This window comes from Myotis nattereri, assembly GCF_964212035.1.
Source record: "Myotis nattereri genome assembly, chromosome: 2".
Taxonomy (NCBI): Eukaryota; Metazoa; Chordata; class Mammalia; order Chiroptera; family Vespertilionidae; genus Myotis; species Myotis nattereri.
Window position 1 is genome coordinate 192,424,930 of NC_138076.1, and position 25,408 is coordinate 192,450,337.

Sequence of the window (25,408 nt, forward strand, 5' to 3'; positions counted from 1 at the left end):
ACACACACACACACACACACACACCCTTGATCAGAGAAGGAACTACCTGTTTCTTGTGAAAAATTTAGACATGTCCTGCCTGGGGCGGGGTGGGGGTGGGCCTGAAGGGGTCAGTGGGGGAAAAAGTGATATACGTAATACTTTCAACAATAAAGATTTAAAAATAAATAAATAAATCACTTTGGCTTCAGGATTTTCTAAAAGACTGCTAATATCTTGAAGTAAAGAATGATGTTGCCATTTAGAACATTACTCACAGTGGCCGATACATGAAAACAATGAAAATGTCCTTTGATAGATGATTGGATAAAGAAATATGTATAATAAATAGAATACTACTCAGCCGTAAGAAGAGATTAAATACTGCCGTTTGGGACAACATAGAAAGACTCTGAGAATATTATACTAAGTGGAATAAATCAGTCAGAAAAAGCTAATAGCCATATGATTCCACTCCTATGTGGGATATAAAATGGAAACTCATAGACACAGACAACAGGGATGGGGGTTAATAAAGGATAAAGGAGGCCACGTTTATGGTGATTTGACTTGGGGTGGTGGGCACACAATGCAACACACAGATCATGTATCATAGAAATGTCCACTTGAAACTTATATAATCTTATTAATCAATGTCACCTCCATAAATTGAATTAAAAATAAAACAGTAAAAAAAAAATCACTCCACCCCAAAAAACAATGAGGTTTATATAGATAAGCGATTTTCAACCAGTGTGTCTCAGCACCCACATTGGTGTGCTGCAAGAATTTTTCAAACATGCAATACCTATTTACTCAGGGGCACTGACCTCTTTTCCTGTAGATTGTAAAAAACAATGATAAGAGCCAACACAATAGCCTTCCAGTGTGAATGAGTCAAAATTACATCTATTTTTGTCAGATTGGCAAAAATATATATTTTTGGTATGTTGTGGAATTTTAGTAATTAGTCTGTATCTATCTGTGCCATGAGATGAAAAATGTTAAAAATCGCTGATATAGATCCTAGCGCATATGCTAAAGATTGTTTTTATCATGAAAAGGTGTTGAATTATATAGTAAATGTGTTTTCCATGTTGATATATGCAAGTTCTTTCCATTTTTAATCTACTGTTTATAGAAAGTTACATTTAATAATTTTTCTTTCAATGAGAAAAAAACTCAATTTGGTCATCTATATTAGTTTTATATACACTGGTTTGGTTTAACATTGTTTTGGGATGTTGCAATGGTTTTCATAAATGAGATTGACTTTCGTTTTCCTTTCTGAACATGTTCTCATCCTGAGTATCAAAGTAAATCTAATTTTAGTGAAAGAAATTTCAACTATTCATTTTTTCCCTACTGATTAGAAGAGTTTGTGTAAGTTATAATGATCTCTTTCTTGAAAATTCATTATTTCTCTCCTGTGGATACTATTTGCCTTTTGTGTTATCCATAAGCAAAATGTTTATGTAACCTACTGATTGCATAACAATTATTTTAGCTTTATCAAACATTGCAGAATCAACTTGTGCCTGTGTTAATTTTATCTCACATGTATTGTAAAAGTAAATATGGTCTATTTGTTCTATTAGCTGAAGTTGATTGCATAAAATTATCTCATTGTTAAATAAAGTGTGTATTCACTGATTTAAATTTTGTTTTCATGAGCACATGTTTAGTGAGAGTTATGTGAGTGACTGCATTTTTAGTTGTTTCCCTCAGCTTTCTTCTTCAAAGTGCCTATGTGTATTATTATTATAACATTCACAAGAAGCTCCAATTATTTTGTAAATAAACTTTTTATTTCAGAATACCTTTAAATTTACAAAAAAATTGTAAAACTAGTACAGAAAGTTCTCATATACCCTATATACTCAGTTCCCCTTATTTATTAAGTTATATTAGTACTAGAGGCCCGGTGCATGAATTTCATGAACTGGGGGAGGGAGGAGTGTCCCTCAGCCTACCTGTAACCTTGCCAATCTGGGAACCCTCGGGGGATGTCCTATTGCCGGTTTAGGCCCGATCCCTGTGAATTCAGGCCTAAACTGGCAGTCAGACATCCCTCTCACAATCTGGGACTGCTGGCTTCTAATTGCTCACCTGCCTGCCTGCCCTAACCACTCCCCTGCCAACCTAATTGATGCCTAACTGCTCCCCTGCCAGCCCAATCACCCTCAACTACCCTCCCTTGCTGGCCTGGTCACCCATAACTGCCCTCCCCTGCTTGCCTGATTGCCCACAACTGCCATTCCCTGTAGGCTATCTTGTGGCTGTGGGCACCACCATCTTTGAGGGTGAGGCAGTCAATTAGCATATTCTCTCCTTATTGGCTGTGGGCGCCACCATCTTTGAAGGCGAACCAGTCAATTAGCATATTCTTTCCTTAATGGCTGTGGGCACTGCCATCTTTGAGGATGGGGTAGTCAATTAGCATATTCCCTCCTTATTGGCTGTGGGCTCTGCAATCTTTGCAACAGTGTAAGGGTCAATTAGCACATTCCCTCTTTATTAGATAGGATGGTACATTTGTCACAGAGAACTGATGATATTAATGCACTATTAATAAATAAAGAATGTACTTTATTCAGATTTTCTTAGTTTTTACATAATGTTATTTTTCTGTCCATTATCTCATCCATTGCATTTAGTCATTATATCTCTTTAGGCTCCTTTATCTGTGATAGTTTCCTTATCATTTTATAAAGTAGCACAAATTATGAGTAGCTAAAAATTAGAACATTCAGACATTAATTATGTTCTTATTCTGCATAAGATTTAGTGATATGGTTTTGAATAATAATGAGGAGTAATATAATAAGTGATGTTCACAAGAAAAAATAAGAAAAGGGACCAGAGATTGATCTGAGACACCCACCCATATAAAAAATGAAAATAATAATGGCCATAATTGACCATATGGCTAAGCAAATGATGATTTATCATAGAATTTTTATTTTGTATACATTTTACATTTTCAATGTTAGATCATGTATGGATACATATGTAGACATCTATACTAATAAAAGGCTAGGTGGTCCTCGCATCCTCACACGTGACGTTGTCACAAGATGGTTACCACAAGATGGTCATCACAAGATGGCCACATTCACAGTGGAGGCAAAGCCCAGTGGCCACTCCACGTAGTGAGGCCGGGTTTCTGCGGGTCTGCGTGGCACGAAGAAGGCTGGTCCAGGCGTCTCTGCCACCTCACAGGGAGGAGGCCGGTCCTGGGGGAAGAGGGGGTCACAGCAGGGAGGGCAGTTGTGGGTGATTGGGCCAGCAGGGAAGCAGTTAGTCATCATCAGGCCGGCAGGAGAGTAGTTAGGGGGCGATCAGGCTGGCAGGCTGAAGCTGTTAGGGACAATCAGGCAGGCAGGCAGGCAAAGGGTTAGGAGCCAGCCATCCCAGATTGTGGAGGGTGCAGGCCGGGCTGAGGAACACCCCCCTAACCGCAGTACACAAATTTTGTGCACTGGGCCTCTAGTAAATGTCTTTGTGATTGTGCACATATTATATCTAATAAGGAGGGAATATGCTACTTGACTGCCCCGCCCTCAAAGATGGTGGTGCCCACAGCCAATAAGGAGGGAATATGCTAATTGACTGTCACGCTCTCAAAGATGGTGGCGCCCACAGCCACAAGATGGCAGTGCCCAGTCCCCTCAGCCCCGCCAGGGTGGCAGGCACAGCAAGGCCGGGCCCACCCCCAGTCGGGCCCAGCCACTCTGTGCACCTGACTCCAGAGTCCGCCAGTACCCTCAGCCCACCAGCCGCCCAGGGCTGGCCTGAGGCACAGGTAACCAGGGCAGGCTGAGGCTTGCTCTGCCAGCAGTGGAAGCAGCAGGGGTGTGGTCGGGCGTTGCCTTCCCCTGATCGCCAGGTCACCTCTCGCCCCTGAAGTCTCCTGGACTGTGAGAGGGGGCAGGCCAGGCTGATGAACTCCTCTCTAGTGCATGAATTTTCATGTAAAATTATATAATTTCAATTTACATGACACAGCATACTTGATTCCACTCAAACTTATGTGCACAGGATGATTAAAAAGTTTAATTTTCTTTTCTGTTTTCTTTAACACAGTTAATTTACAACCATTTTTCATAACTTTTTACGTTTGATTCAGAAAGAGATTATGTAATCTTACCATCTGCTTCTCAAAACCTTGGGACACTTTTTATCACTGAATTCAACATTTATAAATCATAAAATGCTATTAGGACCTAATATTTATTTCACCCAAAATCTTCTCTGTAGTGAAGAGACAGATGGGAGTACTATGATTTATGCTTTTTTTTTTTTTTCCAACAGGAAAGTGAGGTTAGAATAACTGTCAGTTTTTCTAAGTTGATTGAATATCTCTTCTTAAAGTTCTAAATTGGGAACTCAGGACATTGCACCACTTTCAATTTTTAACAAGAAGCATGACGATCCTTTTCTGATCAGGTACGTGTGCATGTGTGTTTGTGTGTGTGTGTGTGTGTGTTTCTAACATTATTATTCAAAAAAGGAGAGAAACTCTTGAGGTTTAAACCTCAAGAAAGTATTTCCAAAAATATTTACACAATAAAGTAATTTTAATTGTTTTTTAGGTGGTAATATAGAATTGCTCATGGCAAGGACTGCTATTACTTCCAAAGTGTAGTCTTTCTCACTTTATTCAATTATAGATAAGTAGGATATATTTTTTAAAGAATCAAAAGTTAAGATGAGCCTTTTCTCTAAACAAAACCAGAAGAATGACTCTTAACATTTGGGAATTTAAAAAAAAATGAATTTCAATTTGAATTTTCATCCTTATGAGTGTTGTGCTCTTATGCAAGGCACTCATCTTACATGATAGACAACTTTACTTACAAAATAAAATAAATTATATCTGTTGCTTTCAATTATCATGTTTAAATATGAAACTAGTTTATTTTTAAAATCTAAGCACTATGCATATTTATTAAATAGCTATTATTTTCCAAGAGTTCTTCTACACACTGAAAATGTTAGTATGTAAACAAAGGCGAGATTATGTTTGTTAATGATAATGCTGATAATAACTTGTAAATAAGTAAAAAGATGATAGGGACAGAAGTTGAATTAATATGTACTAAGAAAAGACATTCAACAAAAATTCATTTACGTACCTTACCCAAATTTACCTTGGAAAGAAAGCAATTATCACCAAATAAAATAAATTTGTACATATAAAACTATCATTCAATGTCAATGATGGGAACATTTTTAATTAAGTATCTTAAAGTAGGTGGATTTAAACGAACTCATATATTTTTCCACTTTAAAAATAATTGTTTTTTATTTTATAACAAAAATAAATTTTAAAATAATTTTGCATTGTTTGATATGAGTCTTCATTTTCTTTCTTCCCTTTTTATAACTATATGCCTAGGGGGGAAATTTTCGGTATACAACTTCTCCCATAAAATAGATGATCACCTCACTGGAAGAAAACAGAAAGCAATTTAATAAAGGTGTGATTTTATTTTATTCAGGAACGTTTGTACATGAAGACTTTGGATTCATCTCTGTGGTAGATAAACAGTCATAATTCAATGATGGGGCTGGTCTGAGATCAGTGGGATCCGCACAGCATGGGTATGTACTAGTACTTTCCACATAAATATAGAGTTTGGCCTGTGAGTAATTTCAATATACCCATAATATGATATAAGCATGTAATGTGTAGAAAAGCAATTTATTCGTATTGACTTATGTTCATTTTATGTTCATTTTACATTATGTTAATATTATATTTTAAATCTAGTCTCAAAAGCTTGAAAGGTTTTTTTCCTAGCCTGAAATAGTGACAGCATCACAATTTGTAGTTAAAAGAAATGAATTTAGTCCAACTTTTAGCAGTCTCTAGATTTGAGATCTGGGACAATCCCCCACCTCTCTGTAAATAAATTTTTTTTTCTGGGAAGTAGAGATATAAAACATATGACATTTATCTTAATAGATTTTATGATATTGAAATAAAATGACATGTATTTGAATGTGCTTCTAAAACTAAAAGTACTATAAATTACTCACAGTTGGTAACATTATATTATATAGGGGCCCAGTGCACAAAATTGTGTGCAGGTAGGGTCCCTGGGCATAGCCTGCAATCAAAGCCATCTTTTGCCTGCTCTCCAGTCCCCATTCCTGCCCCACTGCCACCACCCACCCGGTTTCCCTTGCCAGTCCCCAGTCCCGTCCCGCTGCTGCCACCCACCCTGGTTCTCCGTGGTTCCCTATTCACCATCCAGTGATCTGAGCCTGCAGGCCAGGGGGAGGAACCAAGAGGTGATCAATGCACCTCATAGCGACTGTTAGAACAGTCAATCTGGTCAGTATGCCATTATGGTCACTGGGCTGTTATTATCTAGGATAAGCAATAAATTATTGGCCACCTCTAAGATTCAATTTCTGAATTCATAAAATAATGCCTACTTTCTTCATATTTTTAATAATTAACTTACATATTATCTGTACAATGTTTTAGCTTAATTTTAGTTATAAAAAGTAATTAACATTAGCATTCTATATAAGAAAGAGGTAATATGCAAATTGACCATCACTCCAACATACAAGATACCCACCACCATTAGGTCAAAGATGGCCACCACAAGATGGCCATCAGGGGAAGGCATTTGGGAGGGATCAGGCCTGAAAGGGAGGGCTGTTGGAGGCGATCAGGCCTGCAGGCAGAGGCTGTTAGGGGCAATCAGTCATATATATCCTATCTAATAAAAGACAAAAAGGGTAATTAACTGTACCTCCACTATGCTTCCCATTGGCTAATCAGGGTGATATGCAAATTAACTGACAACCAAGATGGCGGCTGGCAGCCAGGCGGCTGAAGCAAACAGGAGGCTTGCTTTCTCCAGTGATGGAGGAAGCCAAGATTCCCCGCCTGCCGTGGCCTGGCTCTGAGCTCCGGAAGCAACAATGTTTCAATTATAGAAGCTAAACAAACCCCAGATACCTGCTTTCAGCTGGCCGCGGCCTCAGAGCTTGAGCAAGCAGGACAGCAACAATGTTTCAATTATAGAAGCCAAAGAAATCCCAGATACCTGCTTTCAGCCTGCCACGGCCTCAGAGCTGGAGCGAACAGGACAGCAACAATGTTTCAATTATAGAAGCCAAACAAACCCCAGATACCTGCTTTCAGCCAGCCGAGGCCTCAGAGCTGGAGTCGGCTCTCAGCTCCAGTGACAGCTATGGAAGGTAAATAAATCCCAGAATAAAAAAAAAAAAGAAAAAAACGAGAGGTTGGGAGCTTCAGTCACCTGCCAGCCTGAAAACAGCCCTCAGCCCCTCACCCAGACTTGCCAGGCACCCCAGTGGGGACCCCTACCTTGAAGGGGGTGTGACCACCTGCAAACAGCCATCAGCCCCTCATCCAGGCTGGCCAGGCACCCAAGTAGGGCCCCCACCCTGACCCGGGACACCCTTCAGGGCAAACCAGCCAGCCCCCAACCGTGCACCAGGCTTCTATCCTATATAGTAAAAGGGTAATATGCAAACTGAACCTAACAGCAGAAAGACTGGGAATGACTGGTCACTATGACACACACTGACCACCAGGGGGCAGACGCTCAATGCAGGAGCTGCCCTCTGGTGGTCAGGGCACTCTCACATGTGGGAACTCTGCTCAGCTACAAGACAGGCTGATGGCTGCCAGTACAGCAGTGGTGGTGGGAGCCTCTCCTGCCTCCTCAGCAGGGTTAAGGATATCTGACTGCAGCTTAGGTCTGCTCCCCACTGGAAAGAGGACATCCCCTAAGGGCTGCCAGGCTGTCAGAGGGATGTCTTTTTGCCTTCTTAGGCCCAATCCCCCGGGGAGCAGGCCTAAGCCAGCAAGTGGTCATCCCCCAAGGGGTCCCAGACTGCGAGAAGGCACAGGCCGGGTTGAGGGACCCTCCACCCTGAGTGCACAAATTTTTGTGCACCGGGCCTCTAATATATATATATAAACTCCAGGCCTCTAATCTAATAAAAGAGAAACATGCAAATTGATCATATCTTCACTACACCCAAGCCATGCCCACTAGCCAATCAGAGTGATTATATGCCAATTAACTCAACCAAGATGGCTTCCGGCAGCCATGGAGCTGGAACAAGGAGGAGGTTTGGCTGCCCTGGTCGGCTCTGGCCTCCACTGAAGGCAACAAAGTTTCTAGAAGATAAATAAACCCCAGATACTTGCTTCCAGCCAGCCTCTACTTGGAGCTTGGGTAGCTGGAAGCTGTGGCAAGCCTTCAAACATCCATCAGCTCCTCACACAGACTGGCCAGGCACCCCAACAGGACCACCCCCATTGTGAAGGGACTGTGGTCAGCCTGAAAACTGCCATCAGCCCCTCACTCAGGCTGGTCATATCTTCATGGGGTGAGGGTCCCCACTGGGGGCCTTGGCAAGCCTGAAAACAGCCATCAACCACTCACCCAGGCTGGCCAGGCACCCCAGCAGGACCACCCCCATCGTGAAGGGACTGTGGTCAGCCTGAAAACGGCCCTCAGCCCCTCACCCTGGCTGGCCTGGCACCACAGTAGGGATCCCCACACTGAAGGGGCTGTGGCCAGCCTGTAAACAGCCATCAACCCCTCACCCAGGCTGGCCAGGCACCCCTGTGGGGAACCCCACAATAAAGAGGCTGTGGCAAGCCTGCAAACAGCCATCAGCTCCTCACCCAGGTTAACCAGGTACCCCAGGGGGGACCCCTAACCTGAATGGGCTGTGGCCAGCCTGCAAACAGCCATCATTCCCTCACCTAGGCTGGCCAGGCACCCCAGCAGGGACCCCCACCCTGAAGGGGCTGTGTCCAGCCTGCAAACAGCCATCAGTCACTCACCCAGGCTGGCCAGGCAACCCAGTGAGACCCCCACCATGATCTGAGAAACCCTTCAGGGAAAACCAGCTGGCCCCCACCGTTCACCAGGCTTCTATCATATGAAGTGGGGCCTTGACTTACAAGTGTACTGACTAACGAGTTTTTCAAGATATGAGCCATCTCTTGGCCGATTTTTTGCTTTGAATTGAGTTGCGAGCTAAAATTCGGGTTACAAGCCAGCTTCAGATACCCCACTGCTAGTTGGCGCAGCAAATGTCACAGTGATTTGACATACGAGTAATTTGAGTTACGAGCTCCACCACAGAACGAATTAAACTCTTAAGTCAAGGCTCCACTGTATAATAAAAGGGTAATATGCAAATTGACCCTAACAGCAGAACAATTGGGAATGACTGGTAACTATGACACCCACTGACCACCAGGGGACAGACACTCAATGCAGGAGCTGCCCTTTGGTGGTCAGTGTGCTCCCATAGTGGGGGCTCTGCTCAGCCACAAGCCAGGCCAACAGCTGCCAGTACAGCAGTGGTGGTGGGAGCCTCTCTCGCCTCCTCAGCAGCATTAAGGATGTCTGACTGCAGCTTAGGCCTGCTCCCCGCTGCCAACTGGGCATCCCCCGAGGGCTGCCAGGCTGCCAGAGGGATGTCTGACTGCCAGCTTAGACCCAATCCCCCTGGGAGCGGGCCTTGGCCAGCAGGTGGTTATCCCCCGAGGGGTCCCAGACTGAACGAGGGCACAGGCCGGGCTGAGGGAACCCCCTCCCCAAGTGCACAAGTTTTTGTGCACCGGGCCTCTAGTATCTATTAAGGAGGAAATATGCTAATTGCTACCTCATCCTCAAATATGGTGGAGCCCACAGCCAATACAAGATGGCAATGCCCAGTCCCCTCAGCCCTGCCAGGGTGGCAGGCAGAGCAAGGCCGGGCCCACTTCCAGTCAAGCCCAGCCACTCTGTGCACCTGCCTCCGGAGTCTGCCAGTACCCTCAGCCCATCAGCCTCCCAGGGCCGGCCTGAGGCGCAGGCAAACCTCGGATAGCAGCAGACCAGACACCCAGGGCTGAATTGAGGCACAGGTAACCAGGGCCGGTTGAGGCTTGCGCCTCGGGCAGTGGCCGTAAAAGAGGTGTGGTGAGGTGTCGCCTTCCCCTGATAGCCAGGTCCCCTCCTGCCCCTGAGGTCTCCTGTACTGTGAGAGGGGGTAGGCTGGGCTGAAGGACTCTGCTTCCAGTGTATGAATTTTCATGCACTGGGCCTCTAGTATGTTTATATAGATGAAAAATATCTATAAATCCAATTTACATGATAAAGCATACTTGATTCCACTCAAACTTATGTGCACAGGATGATTAAAAAGTCTAATTTTCTTTTCTGTTTTCTTTAATACGGTTAATTTACAACCATTTTTCATAACTTTTTACTTTTGATTCAGAAAGAGATTATGTAATCTTAGCATCTGCTTCTTAAAACTTTGGGACACTTTTTATCACTGAATTCAATATTTATAGGTCATAAAATGCTGTTAGGACCTAATATTTATTTCACCAATTAGCAAAATCTTCTCTGTAGTGAAGAGGCAGAAGGGAGTACTATGATTTATGCTTTTTTTCTTTTCAACAGGGAAGTGAAGTTAGAATAACTGTCATTTTTTCTAAGTTGATTGAACATTTCCTGTTTCAGTTCTAAATTGGGAACTCAGGACATTGCACCACTTTCAATTTTCACAAGAAGCAGGACGATCCTTCTCTGATGAGGTGCGTGTTTTTTTGTGTGTGTCTGAATGTGCACGCCTGTGTGTATGTGCATGTATGTGTGCGTGTACGTTTATGTGTGTGTGTGTGTCTGTGTGTGTTTCTAACACTATTTTTTTAAAAAAGGAGAAACTCTTGAGGTTTAAACCTCAAAAAATATTTCCAAAAATATTTACACAACAAAGTAATTCTAATCGTTTCTTAAGTGTTAAAATAGAATTGCTGAAGGCAAGGAGTGGTATTACTTCCAAAGGGTACCCTTGCTCACTTTATTCAATTATAGATAAGTAAGATTCGTTTTTTTAAAGAATCAGAAGTTAAGATGAGCCTTTTCTCTAAACAAAAGCAAAACAATGACTATTAACATTTGGGAATTTAAAAAAAATAAATTTCAATTTGAATTCTCATCTTCATGAGTGTTGTTCTCTTATGCAAGGCACTCATCTTACATGATAGACAACTTTACTAACAAAATAAAATAAATTATATCTGTTGCTTTCAATTATCATGTTTAAATATGAAACTAGTTTTATTTTTAAAATCTAAGCACTATGCATATTTATTAAGTAGCTATTTTTTTCCAAGAATTCGTCTAGACACTGAAAATGTTAGTATTTAAACAAAGCTGAGATTACTTTGATAATGATAATGCTGATAATAACTTGTTGTAAATAAGAAAAGGGATGATAGGGATGGAAGCTGAATTAATATGTACAAAGAAAAGTAATTCAACAAAAATTCATTTAGGTATCTTACCCAAATTTACCTTGCAAGGAAAGCAATTATCACCAAATAAAATAAAATTGTAAATACAAAACTATCAGTCGATATCAGTGATGGGAACATTTTTATTAACTATGTTAAAGTAGGTGAATTTAAACAAACATATATTTTTCCACTTTAAAAATAATTGTTTTATATTTTATAACAAAAATAAATTTAAAAATAACTTTACATTGCTTGATATGAGTCTGCATGTTCATTCATATATATATATATATATATATATATATATATATATATATATATATGCATGCCATGGGGAAATTTTTCTATATACAACTTCTCCATCAAAATAGATGATCACCACACTGAAAGAAAACAGAAAGCAATTTAATAAAGGTGTGATTTTATTTTATTCAGGAACGTTTGTACATGAAGACTTTTGATTCATCTCTGTGGTAGATAAACAGTCATAATTCGATGATGGGGCTGGTCCGAGATCGGTGGGCTCCTCACAGCATGGGTATGTACTAGTACTTTCCACATAAATATAGAGTTTGGCCTGTGTATAATTTCAATATACCCAGAATTTGATACAAACATGTAATGTGTAGAAAAGCAATTTATTCTTATTAACTTATGTTCATTTTACATTATGTTAATATTATATTTTAAATCAAGTCTCAAAAGCTTGAAAGGTTTTTTTTCTAGCCTGAAATAGTGATAGCATCACAATTTGTAGTTAAAAGAAATGAATTTAGTCCAACTTTTAGCAGTCTCTAGATTTGAGATCTGGGACAATCCCCCACCTCTCTGTAAATAAATTTTTTTTTCTGGGAAGTAGAGATATAAAACATATGACATTTATCTGAAAAGATTTTATAATATTGAAATAAAATGACATGTATTTGAATGTGCTTCTAAAACTAAAAGTACTATAAATTACTCACAGTTGGTAACATTATATTGAACTAGGGGCCCAGCGCACAAAATTGTGTTCAGGTAGGGTCCCTAGGCATGGCCTGCGATCAGGGCCATCTTCTGCCTGCTCTCCAGTCCCCAGTCCTTCCCCACTGCCACCACCCACCCGGTTCCCCTTGCAAGTCCCCAGTCCTGCCCGGCTGCTGCCATCCACCCTGGTTCCCTGTGGTTCCCTATTCACCATCCAGTGATCTGAGCCTGCAGGCCAGCGGGAGGAACCAAGAGGTAATAAATGCACCTCATAGCAACTGGTAGAGTCGTTGATCTGGTCAGTATGCCATTATGGTCACTGGGCTGTTATTATCTAGGATAAGCAATAAATCATTGGCCACCTCTAAGATTCAATTTCTTCATTCATAAAATAATACCTACCTTCTTCATATCTACACTAATAAAAGACAAACATGCAAATTGACCATAACTTCGCTATGCCTTAAGCCACGCCCACCAGCCAATCAGAGCAGCTATATGCAAATTAACCCAACCAAGATGGCGGCTGGCAGCCACAGAGCTGGAGCGAGCAGGAGGCTTGCTTGCTCCAGTGATGGAGGAAGCCAAGCTTCCCTGCCTGCCACAGTCAGCTCTGAGCTCCACTGAAAGCAACAAAGTTTCAATTATAGAAGGTATATAAACCCCAGATACCTGCTTTCAGCCCGCCATGGCCACGGCGCTGGAGCGAGCAGGAGTGGGTTGCCCCTGGTGATGGAGGAATCCAAGCTTTTGCAGGTCTTTGCTAAAGGCAACAAAGTTTCAATTATAGAAGATAAATAAATCCCACAGTAAAAAAAGAAAAGAAAAGAAAAAAGGAGAGGCTGGGAGTTTACGTCACCAGGGGGCTTGGCCAGCCTGAAAACAGCCCGCAGCCTCTCACCCAGACTGTCCAGGCACCCCAGTTTTGGACCCCCCACCCTAAAGGGGTGTGACCAGCCTGAAAACAACCATCAGCCCCTCACCCAAACCTCCATGAGGTAAGGGTCCCACTGGGGTGGATATCCTCTGAGGGGTCCCACACTGCAAGAGGGCATAGGCTGGCCTGAGAGACCCCCAGAGTGCACAAATTTTTGTGTACCGGGCCTCTAGTGTTTAATAATTGACTTACATATTATCTGTACAGCTTAATTTTAGTTATAAAAGGTAATTAACATTAACATTCTATATAATAAAGAGGTAATATGCAAATTGACCATCACTCCAACACACAAGATGGCCACCACCATATCGTCAAAGATGGCCACCACAAGATGGCCAGCAGGGGAGGGCAGTTGGAGGGACCCAGGCCTGCAGGGGAAGAAAGTTCGGGGGAACCAGGCCTGCCAGGATTGGGCCTAAATGGACAGTCAGACGTCCCTCGAGGGGTCCCAGATTGAAGAAGGTGCAGGCTGGGCTGAGGGACACCCCCCTACCCCCGCCATGCAGTAATTTTGTGCACCAGGTCTCTAGTTTTATTTATAGAAGGCTTTTACATACTTAATAATTTTGACTACTTCAAGAATTACTTCTTTTTTTTTGCTCATAAGCAAGATTCTTTGTCACTATCCTAAAGCTTTAGACTACTATTTTATTTTTTGTATATCCTTCACTGTGAAGAAAATTAGACACACTAGCCTTTATTGTGGCTGACATTGTTGATACTAAGTGCATATTATTTTATTTCACTTTTAAAAATAGCCATACCAGGTTGTATTGACATCCTTTGTTCCTTCTTTCCTTTCTTTCATTTTTGTTCAATTTGTGAAGTTATTAACTTAGTAAATGGCCTTTGTAAAATAAACATGTCTAACTCCCTAAGTAAGGCACTGTCTTTTTCACTATACTGTGTCTTTATTTCAATGTTAAATTTTATTACACATTAAGAATTAACTAGTTTTAATAGCACATAGGATCTTCCTAAACATATTTTGCTATTGAATAAATATAATCTTATTTATACTACAAAGTGTAAAAATCGTAATGAATTAACATAAAACAAACCTAAATTGATGTTATACTTCAAAAAGAAATGGCAAGTTAAGGCTTATAAAATTATAACCCAAGTGACAGAAAGGCCATGACTCATCCTGTCTAAATTGTTTTTCTCCAGAGACACATGAATCCCATAATTATAAATTTAAACATGTAAATCATGCTGCTTCTACACCACAGGAGAAGAAAAGATCCACATTAATCACAAATACATGTGGAGAAAACTGTAAGTAATATGTTTCATTCATCATCTTGAGGTGAAAATTGGGAACTCTGTGGTTATCAGTGGTAAACATTCAGTTTATTTTACCTTTATGAGAAAAGCCGAAATGAGATTTAATTCTAATAAAATATTGGAATATATAATAAAATGAGCAAAAACTATTGAGTTTAGAATTTTTCCATGCCTTAAAAATTATAAGATTATCATAATCATGACAATTGAGACAGCAATTTCTAAGGGATCACTGAACACCTAGCTGTAAGGAGGAGTAAATAGAAATGGAAAACAGAAAAGATATACAAAATATTCTTCAGTGTTATGTATTTAATATGCCCTCTATCCTTTATCAAGGCAGAGTATGATAGAAAATGAAGCCTGAAATAGTTTACACAAAAAAGGAAAACAACAGACTAATCTCATTATAAATTTAAATTAAATCAGGGGTGGGGAACGTCCAGCCCACAGGCTACATAAGGCCTGAGAAATCATTTGGTCTGGCCCTGCCAAGGCGTTAGTGGTGATTCAATTAAACGTTTGACCAAATATAGCAGGGTACGTTTTAAGTTGATAATTTTGTATGGCCCATGAATGATGTTATAAATATCCAAATGGCCCTTGGCCGAAAAAAAGGTTGCAGGCCTTGAACTAAATGTTAAAAAATAAATTATTATCAAATAGCATCACTTTCAAGAGTTAACTATAGAAATGAAAATGTGCTAGAGTAATAATAAGGATTATAGATCATGTGCATAATGCTGAAAAGGTTTTGGATAAAAAATCAATACGAATTATTTTTTTAAATTAGTTTTTAGAGAGAGAAAGGGAGTGGGGAAGAGAGAAACATCCATGTGAGATTGAAAGATTGATAGGTTGCCTCCTACATGCCCCCTAGGGGAGATCCAGCCTGAAACCTGGGAATGTGCCCTGACCAGGAAAAGACCTACAACCTTTGGGTGCACGGGGTGGCGCCCGCCCAACCAACTGAGCCACACCAGCCAGGGCTCAATATGAATTCTTAATTCAAAAGCACTTTACTTTTAAAATATATTTTATTGATTTTTTACAGAGAGGAAGGGAGAGGGATAGAGAGTTAGAAACATCGATGAGAGAGAAACATTGATCAGCTGCCTTCTGCACACTCCCCACTGGGGATGTGCCCGCAACTAAGGTACATGCCCTTGACCAGAATTGAACCCGGGACCCTTGAGTCTGCAGGCCGATGCTCTATCCACTGAGCCAAACCGGTTAGGGCAAGAACTTAACTTTTAAAACCACTAGAACATAAGCCCTACTTTAAAATTTATGTTCAAAAGCTATCATTATAATACTTATTGATAAATGTTAATAGCATTTTCATTATAGTTAGAAAAAGGCAATAATTTTTATTATTATTATTGATTAACATTGATTGCTTTGTTGGTGCTAGCCAACATACATTACCAAGAAAAGAAAAAAGCAAATAATCTGAAATTAGAATAAAAGGCAAAATTAATATTATTAGCAAAAAAAATATGATTTTAAATATTTTAAGAGCCCTTAAAATCTTCATGCCAAAAAATTACAAACAGTAAGGAAATCTGATGTGTGGACTTGCTTAAAAATAATAGGTAAAAATTAACTGTTTACTAAACTACAAAAGTAAGGAAAATGTGATAAAAAGGAAAATGACATATTTATAAGGCCAAAAATCAGAAATAAACTATTTAATGAAAAATACTGGAAATAAATTTATTACTTTAAAATTGTACAAATGAACATAAAATAAGACATACATAATGGAAAAAGACACTATTCAAGGATAAAAGACAGTTTAAAGATGTAAGTTATCTCTCTATGCATTTACTGTGATTCTGTTGAAATATATATTTAAAATTGGTTTCAGAGAGAGATGAAGAGGAAAGGAGAGAGAGAGGGAGAGAGGGAAAGAGAGAGAGAAAAGCAAAACATTGAGAAACATCCATCAGTTGCCTCCCATAGGCACCCAACTGGGATCAACACGAAACCGTTTTGATGTATAGAGCAATGTTCAACCAACTGAGCAACCAGTGGGGCTAATGTACTATATTTTAACATAGTAGGTTCTTGAAAACTCATTTTAAGCTTTTTAAGGCATAATGAAGTGCAATGATTGATAATATATTTTAAAAAAGAAATGTAATATAATATTGTGGACACTATAAGTACTCAAGTATATTATTAAAGAGGGATATTTTATATGTAGTTTGAGTGGAAAGACAAATTAGAGAATATAGGAAAAATTTAAACACATAAGAATGTATTATATGCTAAAGGTAATATTTCATATCAATGAGAATATATTGATTTATTCACTAAATAGGATTAGAAAAATTCAGTAACCATTTGGAAAATAAAATTTTTTATAAATTTGAGTTTCTACCTCATTTATTACACACACATATACACACACCAAATAGACCCAATTAAAAAACGAAACTATGTAACTTATGATGGAAGCTTTATTTTATAAACTCAAAATAAACAAAGCATTTTATTAATATCAAACAAGATTAATGGTTTGAGCAAGTCAACTATTATCCATTTAAACACCCCTAAGTATCATAAGTTAAGTTAAAACAAAAATGAAATCTAAGATGAATATTGCAAAACATATGACAAGAAATGAACTAATATTCTCAACTTAAAAGTGAGAAAAAACTTACTTAATGCAAATATGAGAAGTCTCAAAGAAACAAAATAAGCACATGACAATCATAATACAAGATGTGTAATCCTTTGTTGTATTTTATTTATAACAAGAAAAATGAAGTTATAAAATTTTAAATAATATTGGTCATCAGATATATATTTAAAAATCTAAATAATGTTTAATGCAGAAAAAAAAGAGTGAGCAAAAAGGCTTTTAAATCTATAATTGGTAAAACATAAGTTGATAGAGCCTCTTTGGACAGAAATTTTCAATCTTTACAAAAATTTTTAAAAAATGTTCTTTGACTCAGTAATAATTCTTATGGAATTTTTCCTAGAGGGTTACTAAAACAGTTGCATGGGTGTGTATGAAATATTATGTATATAATTATTCCTTAGTGAAAACTAAGAAACAATTTAAATATGCATTGGAAAAATTTCAAAGTCTTTCAATAAGAAGATTTTTGTCCATATAGCAATAAAACACAATGCAAGCAGCTATTTGTAAAAATTTGACAGCTTCATGAGACATGATTAGAATAATGACTAGGGTATTCTCTTAAGTAAAAATAATCATAAAATATTTTTGTATAGTTTCTTAAATATGTTTTTAAAAGGGGTTTAGAGAAACTGTCCATTTTTCTCACAGTTGGAAAGGATGCATTCTGTCTTCTGGCAGAATTCCAACTTAAACAACACACATACAATGCCTGCAATTTCTGTGCTTTCTTTTTTTAATACAGAGGGATTTGGGATTGGTGTCACAGAAATTTAAAAAAATGTAAATTTAACCATGAGTTATTCTGGGGAACTTGTAGAGAGAAATAGGAGAAAATAGTAGATTTTAAAATCTTATTTTTAATAATTTACAAAGTACATATTTTACCTGTCCTGAGAAAATATATGAGGAAAAAACACTAGTATCACTCCTACATAGAAAACACTCTAATGTCTACATTAAACATAAAAATACCAGAACCCTTTCTGCTTTGTCTCACTCTTTTTTCTTTAACAGCATCTGCATTTTTCCTTACCCGGTGCATTGCTGTAGCTCTGGGAATCCGTTTCATTGTAATGGTAACGATATGGAGTGCCATCATCATAAATTGTAAGTGATAACAGAGACATAGATAGCATTGCTGATCTAACGAATGTACTACATTACTTTGATTAATATTCAGCAGGACAGAAACATAAACTAGCAACATTTCATGTGCCTTTATATTTTAGCTATTAGTCCAGAAACTTGTCATATATTTTTATTTTTGCTTGAACTATGTCACAACACATAACTTTCCAATAATTATGATTATTTTAACAGCGTTATTCAACCAAGCAGTGCCAATTTCCTTGAACGGTAAGAGAAAGTTTTCTAATATCTGGAAGCACAAATTGCATGTATCTGTGTATACAGGGGTTTAGGCATGTATCCAATGCTGTTGACAGAAAAGCTTATAAGAAAGATCATGTATTATAGAAATCTACACTTGAAACCTATATAATCTTATTAACCAATCTCACCCCAATAACTGTTATAAAAAGAAAATGTAAAAGAAAATGAATTCTGGTCCACAATTCACTATTCCATTTTATTTTATTTATTTTTTTAAAATATATTTTATTGATTTCTTACAGAGAGGAAGGGAGAGAGATAGAGAGTCAGAAACATCAATGAGAGAGAAACATGGATCAGCTGCCTCCTGCACACCCTTACTGGGGATGTGCCCGCAACCAAGGTACATGCCCTTGACTGGAATCGAACCTGGGACCTTTCAGTCCTCAGGCCAATGCTCTATCCACTGAGCCAAACCAGTCAGGGCCAATACTGCTTTTTAAATTTTATTTTATTTTTTACAGTGAAGGAGTAATTTTAAAAAGTAGAAAACATATTTTGGCATATCTATCTATAAATATAGACATTCAGTGGGTATGACCATAATGGTCTAATATTTGGAATTGTAGAGTTAGAATTAAAAAAGTATTTACTCTGCCTCAAAAAAAAATCTAATATAATATTTAGACATGTGCAGAATTAATAACATATTCTCGCTTTCTAGAAAGTTACTGTGGCCCATGTCCTAAAAACTGGCTATGTTACGGAAACAACTGCTACAAATTTTTTAATGAGAGCAAGAACTGGTATCAGAGCCAAGCTTCCTGCATGTCTCAAAATTCTAGTCTCCTGAAGATATACAGCCAAGAGGACCAGGTAAAATATTATTTTAATTCATCTGCCTATATTCAGTCCTACCATATGTGGCAACTCTCTGGAATATGAACCTGAAATATAATAGAGGCACAAGGCTCTGATACATCAACTCCATATTCTTCTGTATTAAAAATTAAAAATCACAAAAATTGCAGGTATTATATAGTATATGTGTTGTTGAAGTTGGAATTCTGAAAGAGGACAGAATGCAGTTTCCTCAACTGTGGGGAAAATGATTAAATGATTATAGCCTTGTATTTAATACAATTCTGAGAACTAACTTTATTTGTGATTTCCAATAGGATATCTTTAAATTACTAAAGTCCTACCATTGGATGGGACTGAAAAAGAATTCCACAAACGGAAACTGGCAGTGGGAAGATGGCTCCATTCTGGCTCCTGATCAGTAAGTCTGTACCTATAGTAGGTCTGTAGTTGTGGATTTGCCTCTAAGCTTTGATCACTGAACCACCACATTTTCCTTGACACAATGCCAGGACATCCCATATGCCAGTGGTCGGCAAACTGCAGCTCGCGAGCAACATGTGGCTCTTTGGACCCTTGAGTGTGGCTCTTCCACAAAATACCGACTTCTGTGCATGGGCCACGAAGTTTCAATCACACTGTATGTGCGTGTCTGCATGTGGTATTCTGTAGTAGAGCCACACTCTAGGGGCCAAAGAGCTGCATGTGGCTCACCAGCTGCAGTTTGCCGACCACTGCCATATGCTAATAGTCAGTCCAAAACTGCCATATGCTAATGGAGTCAGACCTAGATTTAGTACAATGGGAAGCAGCCAGTACCCATAAAAATGAGTAAAATTAAGTGTTTGCTATGTGCTAAATACTGTGCAAGCTACTTGCTATGAACATATGTGTGCAAGACATTGTATGAGCAGAGGCTCTTCTTTTTCTTACATAAATACGTAGGAGAGAAACAGGTGGGTTTTATAATAAATACTAGAGGTCTGGTGCACAAAAATTTGTGCACTCGGGGGTGTCCCTCAGCCCTGTCTGTGCCCTCTCGCAGTTTGGGACCCCTCAGGGGATGTCCACCTGCTGGCTTAGGTTCACTCCCAGGGAGATCAGGCCTAAGCTGGCAGTCAGACATCCCTCTGGCAGCCGGGAGCCCTTGGGGGATGTCCACTTGCCAGCAGGGAGCAGGCGTAAGCTGCAGTCAGACAATCTTAGCCCTGCTGAGGAGGCGGGAGAGACTCCCACCACCACCGCTGTGCTGGCAGCCGGCAGCCTGACTTGTGGCTGAGCAGAGCTCCTTCTGTGGGAGTGCACTGACCACCAAGGGGCAGCTCCTGCATTGAGCATCTGCCCCCTGGTGGCCAGTGTGTCATAGGTGGCCAGTCATTCCCAGTCCTTCTGCTGTTAGGGTCAATTTGCATACTACCCTTTTATTATATAGGATAGAGGCCTGGTGCATAGGTGGGGGCCGGATGGTTTGCCCTGAAGGGTGTCCTGGATCATGGGGGGGGGGTCCTCCTGGGGTGCCTGGCCAGCCTGGGTGAGGGGCTGATGGCTGTTTGCAGGCTGGCCACACACCCCAGCAGCCCAAACTCCAGCCTCTCCTTTTTTTTCTTTATCTTTTTTTTCTGGGATTAATTTATCTTCTACAATTGAAACTTTGTAGCCTTGAGCGGAGCAGAGGGCCAGCCAAGGCAGGTGGAAAGTTTGGCTTCCTCTATCGCCAGGGGCAACCCAAGGCTCCTGCTCTCTCCAGCTCCATGGCCAATGCCATCTTTGTGACGGTGTGATGGAGTAATGGTTAATTTGCATATTACTCTTTAATTAGATAGAATATGTTTAACTATTTAAGAGACTGCCAGACTATTATCCAAAAGGCTTGTGCAATTTTACAATCCGATTAGCAGTGTGTGAGATTTAAGAGTTGCTCAACATCTTGGTCAATAATTGTTATGATCAGTTTCTTAAATTTTATCCATTCTAATGTGTATAGTGCAGCCGTGGGAAAACTATGGCCCGCGGGCCGGATCTGGCCCGTTTGAAATGAATAAAACTAAAAAAAAAAAAAGACCGTACCCTTTTATGTAATGATGTTTACTTTGAATTTATATTAGTTCACACAAACACTCCATCCATGCTTTTGTTCCGGCCCTCCGGTCCAGTTTAAGAACCCATTGTGGCCCTCGAGTCAAAAAGTTTGCCCATCCCTGGTATAGTGGTTTGAATTTTGCATTTTCTTCATGACTAATGATATTGAGTATCTTTTCTGTGCTAATTTAACATTCATATTTTATTTAATTAATTTCTGCTCTGATCTTTATTATCTTCTCACTCAGGGCTAACTTTTCTTTCTCTAGTTTCTTATCACAAAAACTAATATATGGGTAGGATCCATATATTAGATATTTTCTAATCAAAGCATTCATGCTATTAATATTTGAGATGATTTTGCAGCATTCCCACATTTCTGAGCTATTTATTTTCATTTTCATTCATTCCAAAATAGTTCTAAATTCCCTTTTACATTGTTCTCTGATGCATGAAATTTTCAAGTGTTAGGTTATAACATTTGAGAATTTCCCAGAGATATTTTTTATCAATGTCTAATTCCATTTTGATCAACAAACATACTTTGTGACTTGAATCTACTTGCAATTATTGATATTGGTTTTTATGGATCGAACTCTGGTCTAACTTTTTTTAATGTTGACTCTATTACAGATGTCCCCCATTTTCTCTCCCTTTTCTTTTCTCCACCCTGCTTCCACCCCATCGAGGCCTTCATCACATTATTTTTCATGTCCATGGGTTAAGCCTATCTATACTAATAAAAACATAATATGCTAATTAAACTGGACAGCCGAATGACCTTCTGGACATCATTCCAGACATCCATCTGGACTAAGCCGAGGTGGCAGGGGCTGAGGCAGAGGCGGTTAGGGATGATCAGGCAGACAGTCAGAGTGGCGAGGGACATCAGGCAGGCAGGGGAGCTGTTAGGGGCATCATGCAGGCAGAGGCAGTGAGGGGTGATGAGGCAGGCAGGTAAGTGGATAGGGGCGATCAGGCAGCCAGGCAAGTGTTTAGGCATGATCAGGCAGGCATGAAGGAGTTGGGGTGATCAGGCAGGCAGGCAGGCAGAATGATTAGGTGCTATCAGACAGGCAGGCAGAGTGGGTAGGGGCAATCAGGAAGGCAGGCAGAATGGTTAGAGGTGAAGAGGCACACAGGAAGAGTGGTTAAAGGTGATCAGGCAGGCAGGCAAGTGGTTGGGGCAAACAGGCAAGCAGGCAGGCAAGATGTTAGGAGACAGCAGTCCCAGATTGGGAGAGGGTGCAGGCTGAACTGAGGGACTCTCCCACTCCTTGTGCATGAATTTCGTGCATCAGGCCTCTAGTATGTATATATATTTTTTGGCTGATCTCTTCCCATCCTCCCAATCTTCCTGCCCTCTGAGATCTGTCAGTCTGTTCTATTCATCCATGCTTCACGTTCTACTTCTGAAATTTTATATTGGTCCCTGTATAACTTAGAATTGATCTGTATGGATGAGATGTCACTTTTTACAAAAAAGAGTTTGTTCTCTGAGAATACTAATAAGATTTTGTATCATTTTATCTCACTTTTATCCACTCTGCAAGTATAAAAATCCAGTTTGTAAATAAAACAACTAGCATACTAAACTTATGAGTATGAATGTAACAAATACTGATTGAGTCCGACTCGATTTCCATAAACTATGCAGAGATAACTACAGAGATGAAGAGACCATAACTCTTTTAAAAGCTTCACACTTTAGTTAGAAATATAGTTATGAACGAATAAGTAAAGCCCATGTAATCCATATTCTGGCAGAAATGTGATGAGAATGGCATAGGTAAACAAACACAGAAATTAAACACATGAATAGAGTTAGATTAGAAAGAATGAGCTTCTAATGTGCATGGATTGAGACCAACTAAGAGCTGTTACCAAATATTCCTTAATTTTTTCTCTTATAGTGGCTAGTTGTTTCTGTGTAGACAGAAATAATGATCTCTTCCTTTACTTTATATATATATGAAATCAGGCCACAGTCCTTTAGTGGTGTCAACTTCATATGGAAGTAAAATCATCATTCTTTCCTTGCCTTATCTTTCTTACCTGTTCCTGGCAGAAAACAAATCATTATTTATTACATTAACTATAACTATAAAACTACAAAAATACTGAAATCCTTGAGTAAAATAGATATACATGTATAATTATGCTTAACCACACATACACATGCGCACATGCGCGCGCACACACACACACACACACACACACACACATCCATATGTATGTGTGTATATACTGGAGAATTTTACAATAAAAATTTTATAATTTTTAAATTTAAAAAAATTTAAATTTTTAAAAGTAAAAATTGCATATATCTGAAGAATATTGTACATTTTTCACAAAACATGACATGGAATTCTGAATTTATTTCTAACCAAATATTTCTTTAAAAACATTTTAAAGCTTTTATTTCACACTAGAGGCCCAGTGCACAAATTTGTGCACCAGAGGAGACCCTCAGCCTGGCCTGCAGGATGGGGCTGAAACTGGCTCTGCAACATCCCCGAGGGGTTCCAGATTACAAGAAGGCACAGGTCAGGCTGAGGGACCTCACTGGTAAACAATCAGGAGGGACGAAGGAGGTTGGTCAGCTGGGGAGGAACTGCGGGAGGGCTCCAGGGTGTGGCTGGCCCATCTCGCTTAGTCCCAATTGGCCGGAACCCAGCAGCAAGCTAACCAATCGGTTAGAGCATCTGCCCCCTGGTGGTCAGGGCACATCATAGCGAGAGGTTGAGTGGCCTTAGCATATCATTAGCATATTATTGGTTGAACGGTCGACCAGACACCTGGACACAGCATATTAGGCTTTTATTATATAGGATGGGAACACATATAAAGAGATTCCAGACTTTCTACATTGACTAATTTCCAGTATATAAAAATAGTAGCTCAGCCCTAACTGGTTTGGCTCAGTGGATAGACCGTCGGCCTGCGGACTGAAGGGTCCCAGGTTCGATTCCAGTCAAGGGCATGTACCTTGGTTGCAGGCACATCCCCAGTAGGGGGTGTGCAGGAAGCAGCTGGTCAATGTTTCTCTTTCATCGATGTTTCTAACTCTCTATTCCCTCTCCCTTCTTTCTGTAAAAATATTAATAAAATATATTTTAAAAAAATAAAATAAAATAGTTGCATCTAATTTATAATAGAATGCAATTTTTTCTTTTATTCCCTGAGTTGGCTATATTTTGCTTATCTATAAATTAAAAATGCCAGGCATAGTCCTTAAATATGCTATAATGATATTATTTCAGTAACTATATTTAAGTAAATAGTATTTAATTATTTTTCTGCGTTAATGTAATCATACATGTAATTTGTTTTTCTCTCTAATCTAGAATAACAATGGTTGACATGGCAAATGGAACCTGTGCAGTTTATGGTTCAAGTTTTAAAGGTTACACAGAAAACTGTTTAACTCCAAATATATACATCTGCATGCAGAGGATTGTGTGAAGAGTTTATTTATAAAATATAAAGGATTTCAAAATAAAAAAGTCATTCTCTGACTTTCTTCATGAAGAAAACTTTCAGAAGAAAATGCCACCAATATTTATTAAATATTTTTTCATCTGACATGCCACAAACTTTATACTTGCAAGAAATAAAAACTAACAATTAAATGATGTATCTTCTGTAACAATGTTTCATTTATTTTTAAATTATTGAGTGATGAATAAATTCATTTTCAATTTTAATAAACTGTTGATAATACCTATGGTAGAACTAAATTTTAAACTATGATTTTATTAAATATTCACAAATATTAAACTAACTAGAGGCCCGGTGCACAAAAATTTGTGCACTGGCAGGGGGAGGGGTGTCCCTCAGTCCCACTTGTGCCCTTTCACAGTCTGGGACCCCTCGGGAGATAATGACCTGCTGGCTTAGGCCTGCTCCAGGGTGGCAGAGGACAGGCCCAATCCCTAGGTGCTGCCCCTGGTCGGGCTCAGAGCAGGGCCGATTGTGGAGTTGGGGCACCGCCCCTTGT

General features: G+C 39.4%; 2 protein-coding genes across 2 annotated transcripts in view; both read left to right on the plus strand.

Annotated features, from left to right (window-relative positions):
- LOC308513981 (NKG2-A/NKG2-B type II integral membrane protein-like) overlaps positions 1-4,581 on the plus strand; it is a gene marked incomplete at both ends in the record, with an annotated part of 94,287 nt that extends 89,706 nt beyond the window's left edge. Inside the window, 2 exons of the mRNA XM_081084020.1 lie at positions 4,354-4,428; positions 4,575-4,581. Coding sequence (XP_080940146.1) covers positions 4,354-4,428; positions 4,575-4,581 — 82 coding nt within the window. The remainder of the gene's footprint in view (positions 1-4,353; positions 4,429-4,574) is intronic.
- Positions 4,582-5,479: 898 nt separating this feature from the next.
- On the plus strand, positions 5,480-25,127 carry LOC308512779 (NKG2-D type II integral membrane protein). The gene is made up of 9 exons (XM_081082441.1): positions 5,480-5,586; positions 10,509-10,582; positions 11,723-11,825; positions 14,364-14,471; positions 18,151-18,243; positions 18,457-18,492; positions 19,193-19,344; positions 19,647-19,750; positions 24,756-25,127. The coding sequence occupies exons 3-9, from the start codon at positions 11,783-11,785 to the stop codon at positions 24,871-24,873; spliced, it is 654 nt and encodes a 217-aa protein (XP_080938567.1). The 5' UTR covers positions 5,480-5,586; positions 10,509-10,582; positions 11,723-11,782; the 3' UTR covers positions 24,874-25,127.
- Positions 25,128-25,408: the final 281 nt, after the last annotated feature.

Bases quoted from the DNA above. Each gene is read 5' to 3' on its own strand.
- LOC308512779 (XM_081082441.1), top strand. From the start codon at position 11,783: ATGATGGGGCTGGTCCGAGATCGGTGGGCTCCTCACAGCATGG. The intron at 18,244-18,456 runs GTAAGTGATAAC...TTATTTTAACAG, and splicing joins GAGTGCCATCATCATAAATT to CGTTATTCAACCAAGCAGTG. The intron at 19,751-24,755 runs GTAAGTCTGTAC...TCTCTAATCTAG, and splicing joins TCCATTCTGGCTCCTGATCA to AATAACAATGGTTGACATGG.